The sequence below is a fragment of the Motacilla alba genome, chromosome 24 (genome assembly GCF_015832195.1).
Source record: "Motacilla alba alba isolate MOTALB_02 chromosome 24, Motacilla_alba_V1.0_pri, whole genome shotgun sequence".
Lineage (NCBI taxonomy): Eukaryota > Metazoa > Chordata > Aves > Passeriformes > Motacillidae > Motacilla > Motacilla alba.
Genome location: NC_052039.1, coordinates 6291972 through 6316045, shown reverse-complemented (window position 1 = coordinate 6316045; position 24074 = coordinate 6291972). Strand labels below are relative to the sequence as shown.

Here is a 24074-nt window from a genome sequence, read left to right as displayed (position 1 = left end):
GGCTGAGCCCTGCCAGCTCCCCACAAACCCTGGGGCTCTGGGCTCTCACGGCTGCAGCCCAGACCCCACTGCAGCCCCCTCGGACCCGTGTGGAGGTTGTTCCTGGGGTTCCAGCCTGTTCCTGAGCTGCGAGGGGGCAGCACGGGCACCTACCGTCTGCCACGGCCGCTGGCACCAGCAGGGAGCACAGGAAGATGAGCGCTGCCTCCATGGCTGCTGGGAGAGAGGGGAGAAGAGGGTGTCAGCGCCAGATTCCTCACGAGGCCACCGGGACAAGGCCAGGGAGAACGGGGGAGCTGCAGAGAGCCCGTGGCTGGCTGTGCGGGCAGGCAGGGCCAGCCCATGCCATGGGGAGAGCCAGGCTGGTCCCAGGAAACAGCCAGGGTGCCTGGTGCCATCGCTGTGCCCAGCCCAGCAGTTCAAAGGCAGGAAGGGAAGGGCTTGAGCAGCCAGGCAGGTTTTTCTGTGTTGTTCTGTGATGTATTTTCGACCATCTCCACTTGGCTTAAATCTCAGGGCAGTCTCGAGTTTGCTGTGCAGGCAATGAGGCAAACACCTCAACAATCCCACCCTGGGCATCCCTGAGAGCTATGTCCAAAGGCTCCTGGAGCTCTGCCAGCCTCTGTGCCCATTCCCTCAGGAGCCTGGGCAGTGCCAGCACCCTCCGGGGGGAGAACCTTTTCCTAATATTCAACCTAAACCTCCACAGAGACAAAAATAATAAAAAAAAGAGGCTGGATTTACAGTTACCCTAGTTTGCTAAAACACTCACACCTAAATCCCGCTGTCTTTGGGAGAAGTTGGCATGACTTAACCAGTTTGCTGAATATTTCCAGCCTCTAAACTGGGACAGACTCCATTCGCACTTGGGATTATTATTTTTTTTAATGTGCTTTTTGTTTCAATTAAAAACTTTCTCGAGAAGATTTAAGAGGCACCACGGAAGAAGAGGCAAGAAGAACAATTTTAGTTTGCTCTTCCTGCATCTGCTCTTAAAACTTCATTGGCTTTGAGCACCCGGCCATCAGCCCCCGACCCGGCCCCTGGTGATGATCTGTCCCAATTAGCACAGCAATTACACTCCAGCAACGAGGCCAGTGGCCCTGGTGGGACTGAGCTCAAAGACACGCTGGCCCTCCGGGCTCCCTGCAGCAGCAAGGAGAGGCCATAAATAATCTCGGTGTCCCCTCCCAGCGGGCCTGTCGCTGTCCCTTCACCGGGGACACCTGGCCGCAGCACGGACCTTTCTTGTAGCCACATTTCTCCTCACGGAGAAAAGCAAGGCACAATTCTTCCCAAAGATTTCCGAGAGCCACAACCTCTGAGCCTCACGGAAAGGAAAAACACAATTCTTATCTCACTTGCTGCGCCTGTGTTTGTGCCACAGCAGAATGCAGTGTGGAGATTGTTCACCCAGGGTGATGGAGTTTTGGTTCCTTGGCCTGTCAGGGCCAGCTCTGTGTGTGTGGGGACAGCCACGAGATTCTGGGCAGTGCAGTGCAGGTGAGTGCTTGGCAGGTTCAGTTTTAGATGTATAGAATAATATAGTATAATAAAGTAATTAATTAGCCTTTTGATATCTGTGGAGTCCTCCTCATCATTCCTCCTTTGTCGAGAGCAAGTATACCCACTTTCCTTTCTCCCCGGCTGTGAGGACGCTGTGGCCAGGCTGTGACACCCTGTGCCAGCTCGGGCAGGGGGACATGTCCCCATCTGCGCTCGGGGTGGGCACCTCGGCTGCTGGGACCCCCCGGCAGCGCTGCCCTGCCGAGGGAGGGCACTGCTACCCACAGCCTGCTGCCAGCATCCCTCCTCCGGCTCCCGGGGGACAGCCAGGGGACAGCGGGAGCTGCTCCAGCCGGCACGGGGCTCCTCTGCGGGCTGCGTGCGGGGCACACCGGGTGCCAGGAAGAGATGCGGCCCCTCGGAGCGGGCTGGTGGCAGGCTGGCCGCCGCCTCCGTGTCCCCGCAGCCAGCCGGGGCTCTGCCTGCTGCTGTCAGCGGTGCCAGGCGGTCACCCCGTGCCCCGGCGCCGGGCTGGGTGCCCATACATGGTCGGGAGCAGGGAGAGGGCTCGCTGCTGGCTCGGGAGTGCCGGGGAGGTTATCGGGAGCGCTGCGCGGCCCCGAGAGCGCCGAGTGCTACGGAGCTGCCGCAGCTGCCGCGCTGGATTAGTGCCGATAAGGAAGGGGCCCTCGACACAGCAGGAATTCAGCTCGCTGACGATGCGGAGCCCGGCACGGTGCCGCTCTTCAGCCCCTGCAGAGCCTGACCTGATTCCGCGGCAGCCTCCAGCCCAGCCCAGCCCAGCCCCGCTGCCCCGAGGTCCCCAGACCCTGCCACGGCCCCGTCTCGCAGTTTGTGCCCCGGGACTGGCACGGAGCAGGCTCAGCAAAGCCCACCAGAGCCGACCCCAGCCCTTCCCGCTGCACCCACAGAGCAGGCAGCCCCACCGACCCTCCCAGAGCCCGCCTTGTTCATCACAACCGGCGGCACCCCGGGACTGCTCCCGTCCCTCCTCCCTCGCACGGTTTGCCATTCCGGAGGCGAAGCGTTTCCCCGAACACTGGAGGGTTTCATCCCCTGGGCTGCAGCTGCCGGGCCATTGTGCAGCGCGGGGCTGCAGCGAAGCGCGCCCAGACAAACCCCCTCGTTTGCTGAGCTGCAGATTTCGGGGTAATTACCGGGTCTTGGAAACACACACAAAGAACCCACAGCTGGTGACACAGTCACTTCGAGCTGCACGTCCTTTCTCTCGGGTTGGAAACTGCAAAATCAGTAATTTTACCCCTTGGAGGGCTGTGACCCAGCTCTCGTGCCGCGATCAATATTAATTGGCTCCCACATTTCTCAAACAAATCACTCATCAGATTTTTACTGTTTTGCTGCCGTTCGCCTGCTACTGGAGCATTCCCTGAGGAACGCACTCGGGGAATTTTGTGTTATTCCCTGCCCTGAGCCCCTCCACGTGGCACCGGGCCCTGCCCAGCCACACACACACCCCCTCCAACCCCTTGCTCAGCGTTTGGCTCCTCGCGTAGCGCGGCAGAGTTCGCTGCTGGGCCGAGCCAAGCACGCAGCACACATATGTTCTTTGTTTTTCCCTCTCGGTTCCTAGAATTCACACACTTGCCTGCGCTCAGACTTATCTCCGCACGAGTGAACAGCCAGGGCTGGCAGTGTCCCTGCTCCAAAGGCAAACACGGCGCTCCGCAGCGCAAACCAGCCCAGCTCTCCTCCAAGGGAGCATATGCCTCGCAAAGAGCCACAGGTTTTTTTGGGTTGCTCCAAGCTGGCCCACCCACCTCTTCCTGGAGCTGAAATAAAGCGAGAAGAGCGAGCGCTGCCGAGGGTTTGCCGCTCTCCCAGCTCCTGCCTTCCCTCATGCTGGCTCCAGCTGTGCCTTGGCACAGGGAAGGAGAGGAAAACAGCAGCTGCCACGTCCCACAGCCCAAATCTTTCCTTGTTTTCTCCTCATTGGTGACACAAAGTTTGGAGTCACCACGGGAAGCGGCAATGCCTGTGACTCAACCAAAACATGGGGGTTTCCTGTTGAAACTGCGAGATCCGGTGAAACTCGGAGAGAGGCGGAGCAGCAGAGCAGCCGAGCAGCAGCGTCCAGAACTCGCCTTCCCTCCCATCCCAGCTCAACCTGCTGCTTTTTGAGGGGCACCAGATCTCTCCCCACCATCCCCATCTCCACAGAAGAGCCGGTGGCAGGAGGAGGCAGCAGGAATTTGTGGGAGGCTCGGGGGGAGGAAGCAGCCGCACAGAGCGAGGAAGTACGCGGAGCTCGCTGTTCTCTGGGAGGACGGGGATGAGAGTGGGTTGGGGGATTAACCCAGCGGTGCCAGGGGCAGCCAGGGCTGGACCTGCCCCATGGCGAGGGTCAGTTCCCCCTGCCCAGAGCAGCCAGCAGTGGCACCCACAAGGCCGGGTGACAGGGCAGGGTGACACCCTGGCAGCGGGAGCCGCCCGCACCCACGCGAGGCGGGCGGATGAGTCACAGCCCTGCCACCGCCCTGCCACGCGCGCAGCCACCACTCCCTCCATGCAGAGCACAGCCACGGCTCCTCCCCAGCCTCCTCCTCTGCATGATCCCTCCTGGCCCGTTCCCAGTGGCTTGGTGTGGGTGTGTGTGTGTGCAGGGAGCCCGGGCCGGGGAGAGGAGCGGGCAAATCCGGGCGCACAGCCCCAGTCTCTCCTGCCTGGCTCAGCTCTCTGCAGAGCAGCAAAGCCTGCCAGAGCAAGGCAGGTGAATTTGTAATGCCGTCGGATCTCCAAGTCCCCTTTTCCTTCTCATTGTTTTGCATAGCTCTGCCCTGTCAAGTCTCAGCCATCACAGCGCAATTCCGGGCAGCCTCCGCCTTCCGTCAGGAGTCCTCAGGGCATCTCCCGAAGATCAGACCTAGTTAAAATCTCTGGTTTCTGTGCAAAGCCCCCCAGACCGTGACAGCAACGCTCCGTTGCCCGGGGGGTTTGAGAGCGTGCATGTGTGAATGGACATTTCCAGCTCTGCATAGATGTGCTCTTCTGCCATTTCACGTCAGCATCAATCTGGCTATTAATGTGCCTCTTGTTGTGCCTCGTGCTCCTAAATGAGAGGAGAGGAGATTTCCAGCCCTCGCCATTCTGCTGTGGATGGCCCTTCCCAAAGCCGGTGCTGATTCAGAGGCTGCCCGGCTGGGTGACACGCTTTGCTGCAGTCTCATTGTCTCTTCTGCTGGTTTGGGGTGTCTCTGAGCACACCATCCCTCACCTGTACCCCAGAACTCCGCTTGCCTCCTGCAGGGCTTCTTCCAGCCTCATGGAACTGACCCTAAACCACTGAGGAGCCTCAGCCAAGGCTGCCTGGCCATGTGTGGCTCAGCACAGTCCCCGGTCCCCCAGTGACACCCCAATGAGGCAGCGAGGCCAATCCTTCACTGGGGCAAACCTCCAGGGCAAACCCTGCTGAGCTTTAGGCTGCCTGGCCAGGGAACCCAGCCTTGGCTCCAGCAGGTACAAAACATCACCTCCCACAGGAGTCTGCTGCTCCCGATCCTTCCTTATTTGAGTAACAGATAACCAGGGGCTGTAAACCTGACCGTGCACCTGCCTGCACCCACCACACCCTCCTCTGGCCACACACCAGCTGAACGAGCCCGGCTCTGCAGGGGCATCAGCTGCCAGAACCCCACAGTGAGACACAGGAGGGGTTCCCTGGAGGATCCTGGTGGTGGGAGTCCCCCAGACCATCAGAACACCGTGGCAGAGCAGCGTGCAAGGAGCTGTCTGGGGCTCCTGAGCGTGCCACAGCAGGGCCACGCTCTGCAGCACATCAGAGCGGACATTTTCTCCCTTCTCTCCTCTGCTGTCACCATCAGCCACGACCACCGTGAGCACAAGGCAGACAGCAGTGCCCAGCAGCACGGCTGCTGTCCCCAGCAACGCTGCCCCGGCACAGATGGGCAGGTGGCACAGCCCTGGCTGGGACAGGACAGGACAGGAACAGGACAGGACACCTCCATGCTGCCAGTGCCAACGGTGCCCTCTCCGTGCTCGGGGACACAACAGCTGCAGAGCCCAGCAGCCTCGCTACACCTTGCAAACACACAAAGAGCCTGGAAGGCAAACACGGGGGAGCAGCCGCACGCAGAGCAGCTGGTTTGCTGGGCCAGGGAGGGTCCTCCACACCCGGCACAGCCGTGGCTCCCCACCACGTTTCACCTGAATGGGCACGTTGAGACAAAGCAGGTAACGTTTCCAGGCGAGCGTGAGCCGTGAGGCGGATGGGAGGAAGGTGCAGGCAGACTCACACCTTGCAGGCACGGGATATCCTCAGCAGGTTCCAAACACGCTCCAACAGGTGGCCTGGCCTGGCAGCCATGGCACTCTGTGCTGGCAGCTCTCCACTTCACTCCGCCTTGGAACCACAGTCCAGTTGTGCGTGAGCAGGGATTCTCCGGGTTTGTATTTGTTTCAAACTGGGAGCAAAACCACCCAGCGGGACTGAAAATCCCAGCGGGACCCACCAGCATCTTGGAGCGCTGCGGGCTTGCCAAAATGGGCGCTCCATTCTAATCCACACACGGCTTTCCCCGAGAGGCTGCTCCTTCACGCTGCTTATTCACATCCACACAAACCACCTGTCACTCTCCCTCCCACAGGAACATCCCTGCAAGATCCAACTTCCACCACATGGACTCCAAAATCCGTTTCTTTGGAAGCATTAATCACACACCCGGAGAGACACGCTCTTCCCTTCCTCCATCCGCCTCGCCGGGATGAGGCGCTCGGCTGTTTACGCACGGTGTTACTACAACACCGAACAACAGGAGCCAGAGCGCTGCCAAGGGCTGCGAGAGCGGCATCCCCGGCTCCCCGGGATCCCCCCCGGCTCCCCGGGATCCCCCCCGGCTCCTCGGGATCCCCCCCGCTCCCCGGGATGCCCCGGCTCCGCACAGCCCTGCGCCGCCCGTGCTCCGGCTGTCCCCGCGGTGGTCTCGGGTGGGCTCGGCGGGGCATCCTCCCCAGCACGGGGGGCTGGTAACCAGGCAACGGTGGGATGAGGGAGCCCGCGGTACCCGCCGTTGCCATGGCAGCCGCCGGGGCCGGGATGCGGGCGGGTCGGGGCGAGGGGCGATGCCCCCGGGGGCAGCGGGGCGGGGTCCCGGCCGCCTCCCCGGTGGGAGCGGGCCGGGGCTCGGTCCCGCACGCCGGTACCGGGGCACGCACCCCCGAGCGGGCACCCCGAGCCCCCCCCCGTTCCCTCCCCACCGCCCTCCGAGACCCCCGGGCGGCCGGACCCACCTGAGCTGGCCGGGCGGAGGCGGGCAGAGCCGGGCTGGCCCCGCGGCTCCGGGCGGTGCCGGGGAGCGGAGCGGAGCGCCGAGCGGAGCGGGGCTGCCGCACAAAGGGGAGCGGGCGGGCGGGGCGGGGGCGGCGCCTGCGGGGCGGGGGGCGCGGGCAGCGGCGGGGGCGCGGCCAGCACGGCCCGGCCCCCGGCGGCTCCCAGATCCCCCCAGAGGAAGGCACGGGGATGCTCAGGGGGATGGAGCGCCTCTGCTCCGGACACTGCTGGGGGTGTCCAGCCTGCAGAAGGGAAGCTCCAGGGAGAGCTCAGAGCCCCTTCCAGCGCCTAAAGGGGCTCCAGGGGAGCTGGAGAGGGACCTGGGACAAGGAATGGGTTGGAGAGACAAGAGGGAATGGCTTCCACTGGCAGAGGACAGGGTTAAATGGGATATGGGGAGGAAATTCTTCCCTCTGTGGGCGGGGAGGCTCTGGCAGTGTGTTCAGAGAAGCCCCGTCCCTGGAAGTGTCCGAGGCCAAGTTGGATGGGGCTTGGAGCAACCTGGACTAGTGGAAAGCGTGTCAGGGATTTGGAACTCGATGGCCTTGAAGAGCCCTTCCAACCCAAACCATTCAGTGGTTCTGCAGAAGTCACGGTGCCCGCAGGGCGCAGGTGTGGAGGGAAAGGCTCCCCTGGCTGTGAAACATCCCTCCCCACAGCCCTGCAGGCCTGGACTCTGCCCTGAGCTGAGCTCTGGGCGTGGGGGGAGCCGGGAACAGGCTGGGAGCTCAGAAAACACACACAGAAGAATTGCAAACACGGCACAGAGGCCCTGCTGCCTCCCGAGAGCTGCCAAAGGGGCTGCCAGGCCAGCTGGCCCAGCTCACAGGGCTTCAGTCACAACACGCAGCCAGTCTCAGGGCCCACCGGGTCAGGGTGGGCAGCAGGGCCACTTTTCCAGCCTGGCCTGGCTCAGTTTCAGGCACACCCAGGACCTGGTGCCTGCACTGCCTGGCCTGCATCTGACAGCTGCAGAAAACCAGACCTGGAGTGGCCCAGGACAGGTCAGGAACCAGGGCACGCTTCAGCCAGCCAGGGCAAAACACTGTGTGACAGAGGGGCTGGCCAAAAAGCCCTGTGCAGAGCTCTGAAAGCCCAGAAAAGCTGACCAAAAAGCCCTGTGCAGAGCTCTGAAAGCCCAGAAAAGCTGGCCAAAAAGCTGGCCAAAAAAGCCCTGTGCAGAGCTCTGAAAGCCCAGAAGGGCTGGCCAAAAAGCCCTGTGCAGAGCTCTGAAAGCCCAGAAAAACTGGCCAAAAAGCTGGCCAAAAAAGCCCTGTGCAGAGCTCTGAAAGCCCAGAAGGGCTGACCAAAAAAGCCCTGTGCAGAGCTCTGAAAGCCCAGAAGGGCTGGCCAAAAAGCCCTGTGCAGAGCTCTGAAAGCCCAGAAGGGCTGGCCAAAAAGCCCTGTGCAGAGCTCTGAAAGCCCAGAAAAGCTGGCCAAAAAGCCCTGTGCAGAGCTCTGAAAGCCCTGTCACACTCTGTGGCAGCCCCCAGCTCTTGCCGTGACACAGCCAGGCGTGTTGGGAGGAGCACCATGGGCAGGAGATCCTTGCTCAGATGGCAGCAGGGTGCTGGGGGCACTGCCAGGCAGTGGCTGAGAGCCATGGGCACCTCCCCGTCCCAGGCCGGACTGGCACATCTCTGTCTGCCCTGGAGAGCCATTTCTTCTTGGAAAAACACCTCAGCAACGCTGTCAGCACCGAGCTGGCCCATCCCCTGCTGACCCCAAGGCAGCTGAGATGGAATCAGGCAGCGATGGCACCGCTCCACAGCCATCTCCCCGCTTCCAGTAAAACATCAAAGGAAAACAAACCAGCGCTGGCATTTCAAGGCAATTATTCAAAGGGTCAAGAGATACAGACCAACACCGAGGAGCTGGAAAGCATCAAGTCCCTCTAATGCATGAGGATAACAGGATGAGGCTGTCAGTTACCCTGCAGAGAGGGAGGCAGGGATCAAGCCATTATAATCAAGTTTTGGGCTTCTCTGACCTTATCTGCCTCTCAGCTGTCATTGTCCACAGTAAAACATGCGGGTGTGACCGTGCCCTGGGGGCTGCAGAGCCCTGAGCTCGGGTGCCCCGTGCAGCAGCAGCCAGGACACAGCTGGATGTGGCTGGATGTGCTCCCTGGATGTGGCTGGATGTGCTCCCTGGATGTGGCTGGATGTGCTCCCTGGATGTGGGTGGATGTGCTCCCTGGATGTGGCTGGATGTGCTCCATGGATGTGGCTGGATGTGCTCCCTGGATGTGGCTGGATGTGCTCCCTGGATGTGGCTGGATGTGCTCCATGGATGTGGCTGGATGTGCTCCCTGGATGTGGCTGGATGTGCTCCGTGCTCTCCCTCCCTTGTCTCTTTACAAATTCCCAAGGAGCTGCCCAGAGCGAGTAGGATCAGAAAAGAGTCAGCAGCAATTTTTTTGGTTTTTTTTCTGTATAAACTCAGGTAAAATAGAGGTCCCAGCGTGAATGTGGGGAGAGAAGAGGAACAGCAGCTCCAGCAGTCGCTCGTGGTGAGCATCTGCTCCCCAGAGCTGGGCTGCTGGGGAGGCTGTACCGAGCTCCAGCTTCCCTTCTGGAGAAACTGGGCCAAAAGTGATGCAGAGGCCAGGCGGGAGATGCTGATTTATGTTAACAAGGGGGCGGCACTGGGCTGCTCAGCTGTCTGAGAGAGCAGGAGCACAGCCCTGGCTCCAGCAGGGCGCCAGTCCATCCCAGCCTGTGCCCCTTACCCTGGAGCAGGAGACTCCTCCCCGTGGGCCTGGGGCAGGGACGGGGCCAGCTGCTCTTCAGAAGTTTCCCCTCTCATTTTAAGCTCTCTCCCTGTAACGCCAAGCTTGGAAATTGCCTGCTCAGAGGCAACGCAGCCCTGGGCCCCAGCGGGGAGACGGGAGAGCGGAGCAGCGACGAAGCTGTGTGCTGTGCTTACCCCAATAACATCGTTTTCCATCGGGCCCAGCCACTCCTGGTGCCCTGGAGGATCCCTGCAGGAGCAGGGGCTGAGCCCTGGCTGCTCCCGCTCTGCCCCGCCGAGCACGGCTCCAGCTGAACTCCACCCGTGCCAAGTGGTGATGTTACCGACCACGGAAAGGAACCAATCCCAACTGGAGGAAAAGCATTTTTGCAGGGAAACATCATCGCTGGAACCCTATAAACAAACGTGTTTTGCCACAGCAGAACAAAGAGCTATAAAAGGAGAGATCGGGAAAACCGCGGCTAATGGGCTGCAACTCACGTGGTGCCTGCCAGGCTGTATTTTTGTCATTTGTGTCCCTTCGGGATGCTGGCCTACGATTTCCAGAGCTCAGAGGAGCTTGGGAGCGGCCCAGGCAGATGCTCAGCACCCCTTGTCTCGGCAGATGCTCTGGGGCAGGACATCGAGCAAGCAAAGGGCTTTGCAAGAGCCACAGGTGATGGCCTGTGCTGTCCCAGGAGCTCCTCGGGGCTGGGCTGGCGCCCACCACACCTCTGTCCCCCCCAGGAGTGGAGGCCAAGCCGTGTCCAAGGCGTCTGCTCCATCTGCACAGCGTTTGGGAGCAGCACGACAGCCGTGGCCAGGCTTCACGGGAAAATAATCACCCCTAATCTGCTTAGGAAGCTTCATCCCTCGGGAAAGCACAGCATACCTGCCTGTGGGCCTGGGGGGAGACGCTGCTGGATGGCAGGTTTAGAAGAAATAAATTAAATCTGTATTAGGGGCTGAAAGCGTTTTCTGCTGTGAGAGACTTTCAGAAGAGCAACAACCCCTGAGGAGGAGAAATGCACAGCACAGGAGAAGGTCCCACACGTGCTGAAATGTTCCATTACTGGTCCCAGGAACACAGCTCCAGCAAGATCAGCTCTTACTGGTTTCCAGTTTTTGGGTTATTCCTTCCCAAAAGATCGATTTCTCCAGTAATGAACCACCAGCAGCTGCTGCTCCGCTCTGACTCATCCACAGAAACCCCCAGACCCCTCTGGATGAACCTAGGCTGGGTCTGTGGCTTAAGGCCCACTGAATTCTCACTTTAACCACACCAAAACAAAACGGGGAAGTCAGGGCCCCATCTCTAACTCGAGATCAGCTGCTCCTGTTTGTGGAGAATTGTGCTGCCCTGCACACTGAGGGCAGGCACTGCAGCGTGGGCAGCCTTGGTGTGGGGGAACAGAGCCCCCCAGTCCTGCTGGAGCCCAGCAGAGCCCCCAGTGCTTCTGGAGCCCAGCAGAGCCCCCCATCCTGCTGGAACCCAGCAGAGCCCCCCATCCTGCTGGAGCCCAGCAGAGCCCCCCATCAGCCCTGCAGGATCCCAGCAGAGCCCCCCAGTGCTGCTGGAGCCCAGCAGAGCCCCCCAGTGCTGCTGGAGCCCAGCAGAGCCCCCCAGCCCCTGTGCAGGTCAGCAGGAGGAGCATCCCCTGGCCGTGGGAGGTTTCCGGGCTCTGCTCTGAGGAGGGATTCGAGGTCAGGCTGACTCGGCTCGTCCCAAAAGGCACCGAGTCCCTCCCTTTGTTTCAGTTCAGGCCCGGGGCAGCCACCCAGCCCTGTCCAAAAGCACAGGAGTGAAGCAAGGCCGGGAACTCCCCCGGACCTTCCCAGCAGCGGGCAGGTGCAGCACGGCCCCAGGGAGAGCCGGGTGCTTTCTGCACACCCAGAGCCGCTGTCCCAAAATCCCAGCACAAACCACAGCTGCCCAGAACCTTTTCCAGGGCGAGCGGTCAGTGCTGGGAGCCCGGGGGATGTTCCTGGGACCTGAGCAGCCAAAACCTTCCCTCTTCTCCCAGCCACCAGCAGCACCCCGCAGGGTGGTGGGCAGGAAGGGCCCCTCCATCCCACCCCCGCATGCCCGCTCCCCAGGGATCCTTGGCACCTTGCTGCCTCCTTTCCAGCCCATCCCAAAGAGCCATCTCCACGTGGGACACTACCAAAACATTTATTGGAGGGGTTCAGTGTGGCCGGGCTCCACAGGACCCCCCTGCAGCTGACCACAGGGCTGGGGAGGGGAGCAGGCAGGCTCTGCTCACCCTGGGGATCTCCTTGTGCGCCCCAGCACCCACCAGGAGATGAGGGCGCTTGTTTCCCCGAGGGAAACGTCCCTGCGGGGGCGTGGGCAGCGGGGACAGGCTGGCTGTGCCATCCTGCAGGCAGGAGGCACTCGGGCACCGCAGGGCTGCCAGGGCTGCTCCCTCTGGGAGGGTGATTGCTCCGAGCCACACTCCAGCGTGGCCTTTGGCTGCCGCTGGTTCTGTCACAGCTCCCAGAGCCGCCCCCAGGGCTCAGAGCGCCCCAAACCCTGCCCGGAGCAGACCGAGAGCTCCTGGGAGGGAGCGCCACGGCACGGAAAAATAAACGAGCCGGTGCTTCTCTGGCAGGCAGGGACATCCCCTAAAAGGCACTTCCTAAATCCCTCGGCAAACACGGGAGCGGCGGCCGCCCCTCCCGGAGGGAGAGGAATATCCGCAGCTCGGGGCTCCGTTCGCAGCAGAGCCGCCGGCGGGGCCCCACGGGTGTGGCACTGTGGACACAGCCGCCACATCCCGCACCCTGAGGTGGCACAGCCGTGACCCGGCTGAAGGAGAGAGCTCCCTCTCCACGGGCACTGCCGGCAGCCCCTCGCCCCCTGAGAGTGCCACGGCCCCGCCAGGAAGCGCTCGCACAGCCTGTCCAGACAGGTCTGTTTACAGCAGAGCCACAGACACGGGGCAGGGAGGCGTCCCCCAGCCAGCACGGCCAGCTGCTGGCATGGGCTGTGTCCCCCCGGGCCTGGCTGGCTGCTGTGCCCAGCACCACCATGCCAGCCCTGGCACCCGGCGAGGGCAGGGGCACTTTGCGGGTGCTGTTTCCAGAGTTCGGGGGCAGCCACGGGTCCCTGGCTGCAGGGACAGTCCAGAGAGGTGGGGATTGGCTGGTGGCATCGTGCCCTGGCAGCAGCAGGGGCACAGTGTCCATCCTGCCCTTAGTCGTTCTCGCTCTGCAAGGGACAGGGAGAGAGCGGGGTGAGGTGCCAGGGGCTGGGCTGGGGGCACAGCCCCTCTCCGGGGCCGCCCTGCCCGGGCACAGCCCTGCCACCTCACCTCCATTTTGCTGTATATCCAGCTGAGGAGCTTCGTCACGCGCGTGTACACTCCGGGCTTGTTCTTCTGGCCACATCCTGTCCCCCAGCTCGTCACCCCGGCCACATACCAGCGGCCATCGTCCTCGCACACCAGGGGCCCTCCGCTGTCACCCTGGCTCGGAGGGGCAGAGCAGTGAGGAGGGGAGACCGGAGGGGCCCCTCTGTGGGTACCCGAAAGGGGCAGCTGTGCCCCGGTGCCCCCAGCTCACCTGGCAGGCGTCCTTGCCTCCCTGCAGGTAGCCGGCGCACATCATGCGGGGGGTCAGGTAGCCCTCGTACACCTTGTCGCTGTTGCAGATCTTGTAGTCAATCAGCTTCACCTCGGCCTCCCGCAGCTTCGGGGACGTGTTATCTGCAAGGCAGGAAGAGCTGTGGGGCAGGGGGGGCCTCGTCACCCCCCACCGCCCCCTCACCAGCGCTGAGGAAGCGGCTGCTTCTCACAGGTCTCGTTTCTGCAAGGGCAATCCCAGAGTTATCCCTGCGGGAAAGCCCTCGAGGGCCCCAGCAGGGCAGCGCTGGGGGCAGGGGCTGCCTGCGGGGAGCCGCAGCCCTCCCTCACCTTCGTTCTCCCGGGTCTTGCCGAAGCCGGTGATGAAGCAGGACCTGCCGGTCTGGAATCGCTGGCCGTACAGGGGCAGGCAGGCGGGGCGCACCTGGGCTGGAGGAGCCGGGACGGGAGCGAGGGATGGCAGCGAGGGGTGAGTCAGCGGCAGAGAAATGGGCACAGCCCCGCAGCCAGGAGCAGCGTGGGGCGCAGGAGAGGCTCCCCTCCGTGCCCATCCCACCGGCCCCGTGCGGGGCTGGAGGCACAGCTGAGCTCACTGCGGGTGCCAGACCCTTCCTGGCCATGGCACAGGCAAGGTGGCCACAGCAGGGCTGGATGTGGCTAAGAAAAGCCTGGATGTGGCACTTGGTGCCATGGTTTAGTTGAGGCGTTAGGGCATGGGTTGGACTCGGTGATCTTTAAGGTCTCTTCCAACCCGGTCATTCTGTGAATTCTGTGAATTCTGTGAATTCGTGAATTCTGTGGATGCCCCAGCTGGCAGCAGCCCCACACACCCCAGGTTCCCAGGACACACCTCTCAGTCCTGTCCATCTCCCTGTCCCCCGAACACCACCCAGCCAAGCCCGGGTAAGCTGAGACCTCACCTGAGAGTGTCAGAGGCCTGGAGAGCTTCATGAGGGCGATGTCGTAGTCGTCGTGGTCGTCGCTGTAGTTGGAGTTGATGATCACCTGGGACACGGGGATGCCCTCCATGGGCTGCTTCAGGTCCGACACCCCTCCGTACACCTTCCAGTCGTCCAGGATCTTCATGCTGTTCCTGGCAGGGCGAGAGGGGCAGGAGGGAGTGAGAGGCGGGCCGCGGGGCTGCGCTGGGCGCCCGGGCTGGCGGCAGCACTCACATGAAGAAGCAGTGGGCAGCCGTGAGCACCCACTGGGCGTCGATGATGGTGCCGCCGCAGATGTGGATGGGCCCGTACTGCACGCTGACCTGCCAGGGCCATTTGTTCACTGAGGTCTCCTTCCCGCCGATGATCCGGCCAGAAATCCTCTGCCCGCAGGCTGCAGGGGACAGCAGGGCTGGGAGAAAGGCTCGGGGGGAAGGGGAGCACGGAGGGGGACACACACAGCATCCCCGGCGCCCACAGGAGCCGCGCTCATTGCAGGGAATGCAATGTTGGTGCTTCTCCATCACCCAGAAACTTTGCTGGAAGGTGTCCCATTTGCCCACCCCTGTGCTGAGAAGGGGGGAAAGTGCTCCCAAGCCTGTGAGAAGGGCACCCACCCTCGGCTGTGTCCTAGCCAGCTCCTTACTTGTGCATCGCAGGGAGACGTACTTTCCCGTGAGACACTGGGAGCTGGGGAGAGAGGAGGGACACCGAGCCTCAGCCCCGTCCTTGTGCCACCAGGGCATGGGCGGGGCAGCAGGTGACCCTGGTACCTGTTGAGGCTCTGCTGGATGGTCTCTCGCTCATCAGTCACCGTGAGGCTCTTGCCAGAGACACGCAGGGGGATGTACTCGGTCTGGGACGCACTGGGAGGGGAGAGGACAGGCAGTGAGGGTCCCCGCACTGTGCCCAGAGCAGCGCCGGACACGCCGCCTCCAGAGGGGCAAACAGCATGCCAGACCCTGCGCTCAGTCAGGGCAGGGCTCGGCGGGGCCCCAGCACCCAGGCAGAGCGAGCCATCCTCCAGGAATTACTTCTGAAATCCCAGCTGCCGGCAGGTTTTCCTGGAGAGGGACTCGTCCCAGTCGCTGCTGCACACCGGCAGCCACTGGCTCTCGGTGCTGGAGTAGACGTGCAGCAAGGACTCCTCGGATGAGAAGCGCACTGTGGGATGCAGCAGGAGGGTCAGGGGTGCTCCCGGGGCTCCCCCCACTCCCACCATCCCAGCTGCCGTGCCTCACCGCAGCCCAGCTCGTCGCTCCTCTGCGAGCAGTCGACGACGCCGTCGCAGCGCACGGCGCTGTCCCTGCAGCTCTCTGCTGGCTCCTTGTACAGGATGCCCGTCTGCGACCTCCAGAACATGACTGGAAGCAGGAGAACACCGCGCTGAGGCCAGGGCTGTGCCCCACCTGAGTGGGCATCTGGAGGCGTGCCAGGCACAGGAGTGTTCCCATCACTGGGTGTGAGCGTGAGGAGCGTTTGAGCGTGACTGAGGAGCTGCTGGGGGAGGACTGGCCACCCTGAGCACCCCCTGTGCTGCCCAGCTGCTGCCAGCCCCTCTCCCTTCACCCCCAGGAAATGCATTCAGCCTGTGAGCGCTTCAAGCCCAGGGGCTGGAGAGCGGCAGCTGGAGGTCAGCAGGATTAAAGGGACTCCCTGGCGTCTGTGCCTGTTCTGCCTGGGGACCGTGGTTTGTCCTGGGGAGGGAAACGGTGGGTGCTGCTGGGTGCCCTGCTGCCCACCAGGGTAAGCCCAGCAGAAGGAAAGCCCACTGCAGCCCCAGCCCAGGCAGCAGATCTCCTTTTCTCCTTCCCCAGCTCCAGTCTCTCCACCAGATGTCAGGAACACTCAGGGAACGGGAGGAGCACACCCCTGTCTCTGGGCCAGGGGTTTCCCTCTGGCACTTCCCAGTGTGGGTATCCCCAGACTCTGTTCCCCAGCTCCCCTGAGGGCCCCTCCAGGAGCCCAGAGCCCCCCGGGCTGGGCCCCCACTCACACAGCAGGATGAGGGCGATGAGCAGCACGATGAGCACGGAGACGCAGAAGATGAGCGCGAGCCGCCGCTGGCTCATGCAGGGAGCTCTGAACATGGAGGATCCTGGCAGCAGGGCAGAGGCAGGGGCAGGGTCAGGAGCCGCCTCAGGGCTGTGGGAGAGCAGGGCCGTGCCCACCCCAGCCTGCCCTGTGGTCACTGCGCTCTCCCTTGCCCCCACAGCCCTCACACCCCAGGGAAAGTCCAGCCCGGGGCTGTCTGCGACCTCCCTGCCTCCCTCCACCCCTCCCCAGCCTGGGAGGCACCAGGGCTAGGGGTCAGCCCGGGTTCAAGCTCACGTGTGCTGTCGCAGGCCGAGCAGGGGCTCGGGGCCGGGCCGGACTCGGGGCTGTAGGGTTTGAAGCTGATGCCCAGGACGTTCTCTCGAGGCGGCGGAGGTCGGGCACCGAAGATGCTGCTGGCCGTGGAGACATGGAGCAGGCTGGGAGGGACACTGCTGGGCGAGGCAGTGGTCTGTGGGCAGAGGGGACCGTCACCAGCAGTGTCTGCCCACCAGAGACCCCCAGCTGCCACCCTGCCAGCTGTGAAGGTGGAAGCAGCACAGAGACGGAGCCGAGCCTGTCCCTCACAGAGCCTCAGGGACAGTCACCACCCCAGTGCCTCTCCGTACCAGAACCTGAGCCACATCCCACCCAGGATGGCCAAAAACCTCATTGTCACTGGGTTTTTCCCCTTCAGGCAGCTGAACTTCCCAAAGGCATCATCGCTGCGAGCCGAGCAATCAGCCGGGTATTTGGCATCCTGACAGTCACGCCGTGGCCCAGTTCCGCCGGGCCAGTGCCCCAATTTATGCATCTATCCTTAATTAGCCATTTGAAAAATACAGTGCAATTTCCAGCTGCCATTTAGTAACACTTAATAATTGGTGTTTTCCAAGCCCTGAAACGTCCTGCACCCTGGAATGCTGCTCTGCAGTTGTGTCCCTCCTGATCCATGAATTCACAAAAGAATATGTATCTGCTTCCTTTCCTCAAAATACACTCTCCCGAGTCTCCCTTGGTGACAGAAGGCAGAGCCTCTCCTTTTCCTCCAGAGAGGGCCTGCGAACAAACCCCAAAACAAGTGCTGCTTCCTCTAGCTTTTGTGGGATGGATGGGGCTTGGAGCACCCTGCTCCAGTGGGAGGTGTCCCTGCCCACGAAGGGGCTGGAGCTGGGTGAGCTTCCAACTCCTTTCCATCCAAATCGTTCTGGAGAATGAGAACTTCTGAGGGGGATCCCAGGGGGAAGTGGAGCCACCACCCTGCAGGGACCTGTCTCTGGTTTTCGGCCCTGCACTGCTCTGAGCACAGCTCTGGAGCGGGCAGGGCAGGGACACGGGCAGGGACACTGCTGGGAGACCCCCTCGCCCTTCCAGCTGCCTTTTCTCCCCGCTCGTGTTCCCTGCCGGGAGCCAGGAGCCCTAATGAGCAGGTCGAGAGGCTGCTGTGCTGCGTGAGCGCTGCTGTAACTTCCTGGGCATTACCTGTGAGTCACGGCCCGGCGTGGCCACGCGTCCCGCGCGGCTCCGAGCCCTGCCGCACGCCGGGGACACCTGTGCTGCACACTGGGGACACCTGCTCTGCACACCGAGGACACCTGCGCTGCACACTGGGGACACCTGCGCTGCACACTGGGGACACACCTGTGCCACACACTGGGGACACCTGCCCTGCACACCGGGGGACACACCTGCCCTGCACACCGGGGGACACCTGTGCTGCACACAGGGGACACACCTGTGCCACACACTGGGGACACACCTGTGCTGCACACCGGGCACACACCTGTGCCACACACTGGGGACACCTGCTCTGCACACCGGGCACACACCTGCCCTGCACACCAGGGACACCCACCCGGCACACTGGGGACACACCTGTGCCACACACCGGGGACACACCTGTCCTGCACACCGGGCACGCACCTGCCCTGCACACCAGGGACACCCACCCGGCACACCAGGACACACCTGCCCTGCACACCAGGACACACCTGCCCTGCACACCGGGCACGCACCTGCGCTGCTCGGGCCGTGCCTGCCGAGCCCATCCCCGCCGAGCCGGCGGCCACAGCTCCCCGGGCTCCGGGCCACCCGCCCTGGCCAGCAGCGGTGTGTGCGGGGCCACCCCCCGGCACAAACCTCCTCCCACGCCCGCGGGCCCTTGGCACGGGCGCCGCTGGTGTCCCCCGGCCACGGGAGCCACCTCCCCACTCGTGTGGAGCTCCCCGGGCTCCTGTGCCAGGGGAGGAGCGAGAGAGGCACTTTCTGTTTCACCGCATCGGCCCCGCTCTCACCCCTTCTCCTCCAGCCTGGATCTGCTCCAGGTTTCCCCACACCCGGATTTCCCAGCACTGCTGCAGCCTTGCCCTCTCCCAGGGGTGCCAGGGAGCCCAGGGGAGCCCCTCAGTTTTCTGCTGGAGGCTGGGAAGGCTGGAGGGTGCCCTGCAGTGCCCTAAAGAGCCTGAGCAGGACACTGATGGGATTTCACATCGTGGGGCGTCCCTGGGTACCCTCAGTGCCCGCTGTGTGACAGCCAGAGCTGTGGCAGGTCCTGGGCAAAGCAACGTGGGGATGCCAGGACCCCTTCCTGGGAAAGGAATTTCTCCTGCCTGTGTTGAAATGAGGTTTTTGTAAGTACCCTTTCCCCCTGGCATTTGTGAGCTATCTCCACGTCTGACGTGTCACATCTCACCCTGCAGCAGCTGTAACCCTTTGCTCCTCAGACCAGCAGCACTACAATCCTCCGGAGGAGAAACCTCCCCATCACGCACAGCAAACACAGCGCAGCCTCCCCGGGCAGCCAGCGATGCTGGAGGCCCCAGCACTCCCACCTGCAGCGTGCAAACAGATCAGATTAACACCGGAACGTGCCCCGGGTCACGCTGCTCTGAGCGCTCCTCAGCAGGAAGCACATGCCCTTTCTCACACCCAGGTGAGCTTCCAGCTGCTTATTTCCTTCAAAGCCTTAATTCTGAATAGTTCTGTGGGCTCCAGAAAGGGTACCGGAGCCCTTACCCCGGGTGAGCAGCGCAGGGCCAGCGCAGCAGAGAAAACAGCGGTGGTTTTGCAGAGATGTTTGTGCCGGGGAGAGCGCGTGACCCCGGTGAGCGAGCGGCGGCTCTGCCCACAAACCCTTTACTCATCCTTCGCTGGCTTTTGAGTAAAAGTCAGAGGCAGAGCCGAGCCCGGATCACAGGCGCCGCTGCGGTTCGAGCCCTTTCCCCTGCAGACGGCCTCTGCAGGTGCTGCAGCAGCCACAGGAGTGATCCACGCCACGGGCAGCCGTGGGGAAGGGGCCAGAGGGGACACTGGGGACGCTCGGGGACTCCCGGCCAGCTTTGCTCACCTTGCAGACAGTGCACGCTGCCTGTCTGCAGCACGAGCCCTCTGCTGAACCTGTCAGGAGTGCAAACAGCAGCTCACACCCCGTCCCTGCTCCCGGGCTCGGAGCAGAGCTGGGCAGGGCCCCCAAACCACGGGCAGCAGCGCCGAGGTGCCCGTCCCCTGTGCACAGTGAGCTGTCACATGCACTGAGCTGCAGCTCCACGCCCTGACGTGGAGGGAAGGCCCCCAAAGCCACGGCAGCCAGGACAATCAGCAGGGGAAAGGTAATCCAGGCTGGGCTGGAGGCTCCGGGGAAGGCAGCCAGCAGGCAGCCGCAGTTTCGGAGTGGGAGGGAGAGCGGAAGCCAGGGAACACCCGGGTGTTGCAACCAGAGCCAGGGCCCAGCCGCGTCCTGGAGGAGCAGGGGGACACAGAGCTCCCAAAAACGCCGAGCATCAAGAGGGGAGAGAGGCAGGGAGGCAGCCTGGCTTCGGTGAGCTGGAAGGAGCTGCCTCAGTTCCCCCTCCCCAGCTGAGCCCGCCCTCAGCACGGCCCCAGGTGCCCACAGTGCCCAGTCTGGGAGCTCCTTCACCTGGCTGAGAAGCGCCCATTGTCCGTGCAGAGCAGCTCGGCCGGCACACAACAGGGACATTGTCCTCGGCAGGGACACAGGTGTCCCCAGCCTCTGAGAGCCCCTCGTCCCTCTGGGTGACAACGTCCTGCTCGAGTGTCACTGCTGAGTGGGGCCTGCCTGGGAGGGGACAGAGGCAGCACCAGAATGGGGCGAGAGGACATTGCCAGGACCCCGACACACGCAGCACAGCGAAACCCCAAAGCCAGCCACTGTCACTCTGCAGGTGACCGACTGTCACCTGAGCCAGCCCGATGTGGCCAGGGACAGCTCATCCTGTGCCACTCTGGGCACCCTCTGGGCACCGAGCCGAGATGTTCCAGGGGCTGGGTAAGCACCGCTCACCTCGCTCCACGGAGGGGCACACAGAGGCCTGGAAAGGCAGAGAGACGCTGCTGCCATTGCAGAGCCAAGGGTGGCTCCTGGCGCTCCTGGTGGCCCATTTAACCCAGGTGACAGTGCCAAGGTGGCCCAGTGGGGCTGTCCACTATTGGGCAATTGTCTCTGCGTGTGGCCGTGCCGGTTCCTGCCCCACCATCACCAAGATGCAGTGATGCCACCCTGCTTTGGGGGCATCCAGAGCTGGGCCCACTCTGCATCTCAGAGCCAGCCAGCACCCAGCACGAGCCCGCTGTGCTCCTGGCCTGCCCCCCGGGCCAAGGGGCAGGGAGAGGACGGTGCCAGAGCTGGCTCTGCCTCCCCGGGAGCCCCGTGCCCGCCGTCACCGCCGCCTTTGTCCCGGATGTCGCTGGCACGGCCCGCGCTGCTCAGCACGGTAATTACTCGCTGCCTCGCCCGGTGCCCGGCCGGGATGGATGTTTTCCTCATGACAGGATGCTCAGCAAAGCCCCACATCCAGGGCTGAGCAGCTCCCAGTCGGCCCAGCCCAAAAGGGCGCAGGGAAAACTGCCTGGAGAGCAGGCGAGGGGAGCGGCAGGGCTGTGCCCACCACCGCGGGGCTGCTGGAAGGTGCTGGAGGGCTCAGGAAGGTGCCGAGCAGCACCAGATCCCTCCGGCAGCACCAGCCGGTCCCCTCAGCTCACAGCTCCGGTGCGGCAAAGTGCCCGGGAGCCTCCACACCTCTGCCAGCGCAGGGCAGGCACAGGGATGCTCTGGCCGCCCTCCCTCCGGGTGCCACGGGGTGCCGGAGGCAGCGGCTCCTCGGCAGCTCCTTCTCCCTGCGGCTGCCGCGGAGGAGCGGCCGGAGAGCGGCAGGGAGAGAGCGGTCCCTCCACCGGAGCCCGAGGGGAGCGGCTCCCGGAGCCGCCCGCACTTACCGGGGAGGTTTTGCCGTCCATGGGCCGGGGTCGGGGCTGGGCTGGGCTCAGAGCTGCGGCACGGCCATGCCAGCAGCGCGGTGCCGGGCAGGGCAGCGCGGCGGGGCCGGGGCAGGAGGTGTTTGGCGAGCGGGCTCGTACGTCAGTGCCAGCGGCAGCAAACCTGTCCGACCTGCCCGGCCCCGCCGGTTTCCCAACTGCTCCAGGCACAGCCGGCAAAACACCTGAGCTCTGCCGGCCGGCCAGGGATGCGGGGCAGGGCCGGGGGGCCCGGCCAGCAGGGGAGACCCGGCCCCAGGGACGGGACATCCCCAGGGACAGCGGCATCCTGGGGCTCCCGCTGCTCTCCTGGCTCACCCGAGCCCCCCTTCCTCCCCTCCGTGCCCCCCTCTCACTCACCCGCAGCTCTCCTGCCCAGCCCAGTGCAGGGGAGGGGGTGCACAGCCTGGGGAGGGGGTGCACAGCCATGGGGAGGGGGTGCACAGCCATGGGGAGGGGGTGCAGAGCCATGGGGAGGGGGTGCAGAGCCATGGGGAGGGGGTGCACAGCCTGGGGAGGGGGGCACAGCCTGGGGAGGGGTGCAGAGCTTTGGGCAGGGGGGCACAGCCTGGGGAGGGGTTCACAGCCTGGGGAGGGGGGCACAGCCATGAGGAGGGGGTGCACAGCCTCCTGCCTCCCCTGCAGGCACTGCCTGGGGATGCTCTGCTCCACCAAGAGCTCGGGTAGAACCAGGTGAAAATCCCCAGATTAAAGGAGAAAGGCCTGGCTTCACCCTGGGCATTCTGACAGCCAGACCCACGACCCTCAGTGCCACAGGTTCCTCCTGGCATTCTTCTCAGTCCCTCGTTCTTCCAGCTCCTCACCCACAGCTGCTCATCAGAAGGGCAGGAGACAAGCAGGGGTGTCCTGGCTTGGAGGAGCCCCACTGCAAAGCTCCTTTGAGGCTGGAAATTTGGGCTGGATCCCTCTGACCCCTCCTGCTCCCAGGATCCCAGCTCACAGAGGGGTTCTGAGGCAGCCCTCACTCCACAGTGCATGCCTCTGCAGTTTTCACAGGCAGGAGTGGTTTTTGGGGGTTTTTTTGTTTGATTTTGTGCCTCTGCAGGCTCTGCCTGCTGGGTGCCCGGGGTGGCCAAGCACTGAGCTGCACCCCCAGGCAGCCCTGAGCCAGCCGTGCCCTGCTGAGCTGCTGTGCCCACCCCAGGAAGGGATTCTCAGAAAACAGCTCCAGGAATTGTTCATTGCCCGCGACAAAGCCACCTACGGAGAGCGAGTTCCAGAGAACAGGGTGTGTGCCCTGACCCCAGCGGCCTGATGGTAAATGTCAGCATGCACACAGCTCCCGGCTGAAATCCTCACCTTCCCTGCTGCTGGGAGCCCTCCCTGCACCCTCCTGCCCTCCCAGCCGTTCAGGAGGAGCTAAAACACACAGCCAGAGCCAGCTCCACCGGCCCAGGAGAGCAGCTCCAAACCTCCAGGCTCCAGGGAACTGGGATGAGAATCCCTGTGCCCCGCTCTGTCCTCCAGCAGGGCTGTGCAGAACCAGCCCTCCGGGCCCATCCCTGCCCTGCTCGGTGCAGCACCACCTGCCTGACCCTGCTGTCACCCCGGGGAAGCTCCTGAGGGACAGCAGGGAGGGAAATGCACAGCCCCAGGTGCTCCTGGGCTGGGTTTCTCCGTGGTGTGTCCCCAGGGAGGCATTTCAGGGTCAGCCACATCCCCCCAGCTCTCAGTGTCCCCTCAGCAGCCTGTCCTGTGGCACCTGGCCATGCCCTGCCTTCAGAGCTCAGGAGCCAGCCCCAGGCCCCCTCTGTCACCACATTTCTCTTCACAGAGAAAAGCCAGGCACGATTCCTCCCAAGAATATTCCTGGGATTCACATTCTCTGAACCTCAGAGAAAGAAAACACAATTCTTATCATTTGCTGTGCCTGTGTTTGTGCCACAGCAGAATGCAGTGTGGAGATTGTTCACCCAGGGTGATGGAGTTTTGTTCCCTTGGCCTGTCAGGGCCAGCTCTGTGTGTGTGGGGACAGCCACGAGATTCTGGGCAGGGCAGTGCAGGCGAGGGCTCGGCAGGTTCAGTTTGGATGTGATGTGACAGTGTAATATAATATAAAATAATATGGTGCAACAAAGTCATCAATTAACCTTCTGATAAGATGGAGTCCGATGCATTTTCTCTCCCCTGAGTTGGAGGTGAAAACATCATCTGTCCCTCGGGCCATCCAAGCATTCTGCAGAACTCTCGTTCCTCCTCAGCCTCTTTCGCTTTCCTCTAAATCCCCAACCACTTCTCCCTGTTCTCTGAACCGCCTCAGCCGCAGCGCCAGGGCAGCGTGGCTCTTCCACACCACTCCCGCTTCCCTGCCTTCTGGCCCCGTTGCTTTTCAGTGCCGTGCCTTGCACAAAACGCTCTGTGCCTTTGAGTGGGACTGGCTGGCTTCACCTCGGGGCTCCTCGGCTCAGTGGCTGCCAGCTGGGACCCGGGGGACAAGAGCGCAGTGGCAGGACAGCAGCTGCTCTGCCCTGGATGGGGATAAAGCAGGGCAGGGAGGGGATCTGCTGCTGGTGCTCCTGCCAGGCTGCGAGTTTGTGGCAGGGAAGGATAAGTCAGGGAGAACAGGAGAAATCTCCCACTTCAGCCTTTAAGATGGTTCTTCATAGAGGAGCCTGCATGTCTGTGCCCACCTTGGTGCTCTCTGACTCTGTCCACGGC

At 63.1% G+C, this 24074-nt stretch overlaps 2 protein-coding genes across 3 annotated transcripts in view; both read right to left on the bottom strand.

Annotated features, from left to right (window-relative positions):
• LOC119711281 (formin-like protein 5) overlaps positions 1-8607 on the bottom strand; it is a 13945-nt gene extending 5338 nt beyond the window's left edge. Inside the window, exons 1-3 of the mRNA XM_038161236.1 lie at positions 8556-8607; positions 6793-7074; positions 154-213 (exon numbers count right to left, since the gene is read on the bottom strand). Of these exons, the coding sequence (XP_038017164.1) occupies positions 154-213; positions 6793-7074; positions 8556-8607 (394 nt within the window). The remainder of the gene's footprint in view (positions 1-153; positions 214-6792; positions 7075-8555) is intronic.
• A 3489-nt stretch (positions 8608-12096) lies between these two features.
• TMPRSS13 (transmembrane serine protease 13) lies at positions 12097-21478 on the bottom strand. Of its 2 annotated transcripts, XM_038161376.1 has the most exons (13): positions 21357-21478; positions 16422-16596; positions 16087-16188; positions 15332-15454; positions 15125-15254; positions 14864-14956; positions 14737-14780; positions 14325-14484; positions 14070-14242; positions 13480-13578; positions 13130-13272; positions 12880-13032; positions 12097-12776 (listed from the first exon to the last, which is right to left on the bottom strand). In XM_038161376.1, exons 1-13 carry the CDS (start codon positions 21375-21377, stop codon positions 12762-12764), a joined length of 1431 nt encoding a protein of 476 aa, XP_038017304.1. In that variant the 5' UTR covers positions 21378-21478; the 3' UTR covers positions 12097-12761. The 2 variants fall into 2 exon arrangements, 1 of the variants encoding a protein (XP_038017304.1); XR_005259702.1 differs by lacking the exon at positions 12097-12776 and having other exon boundaries at positions 12900-13032; positions 13130-13289.
• Positions 21479-24074: the final 2596 nt, after the last annotated feature.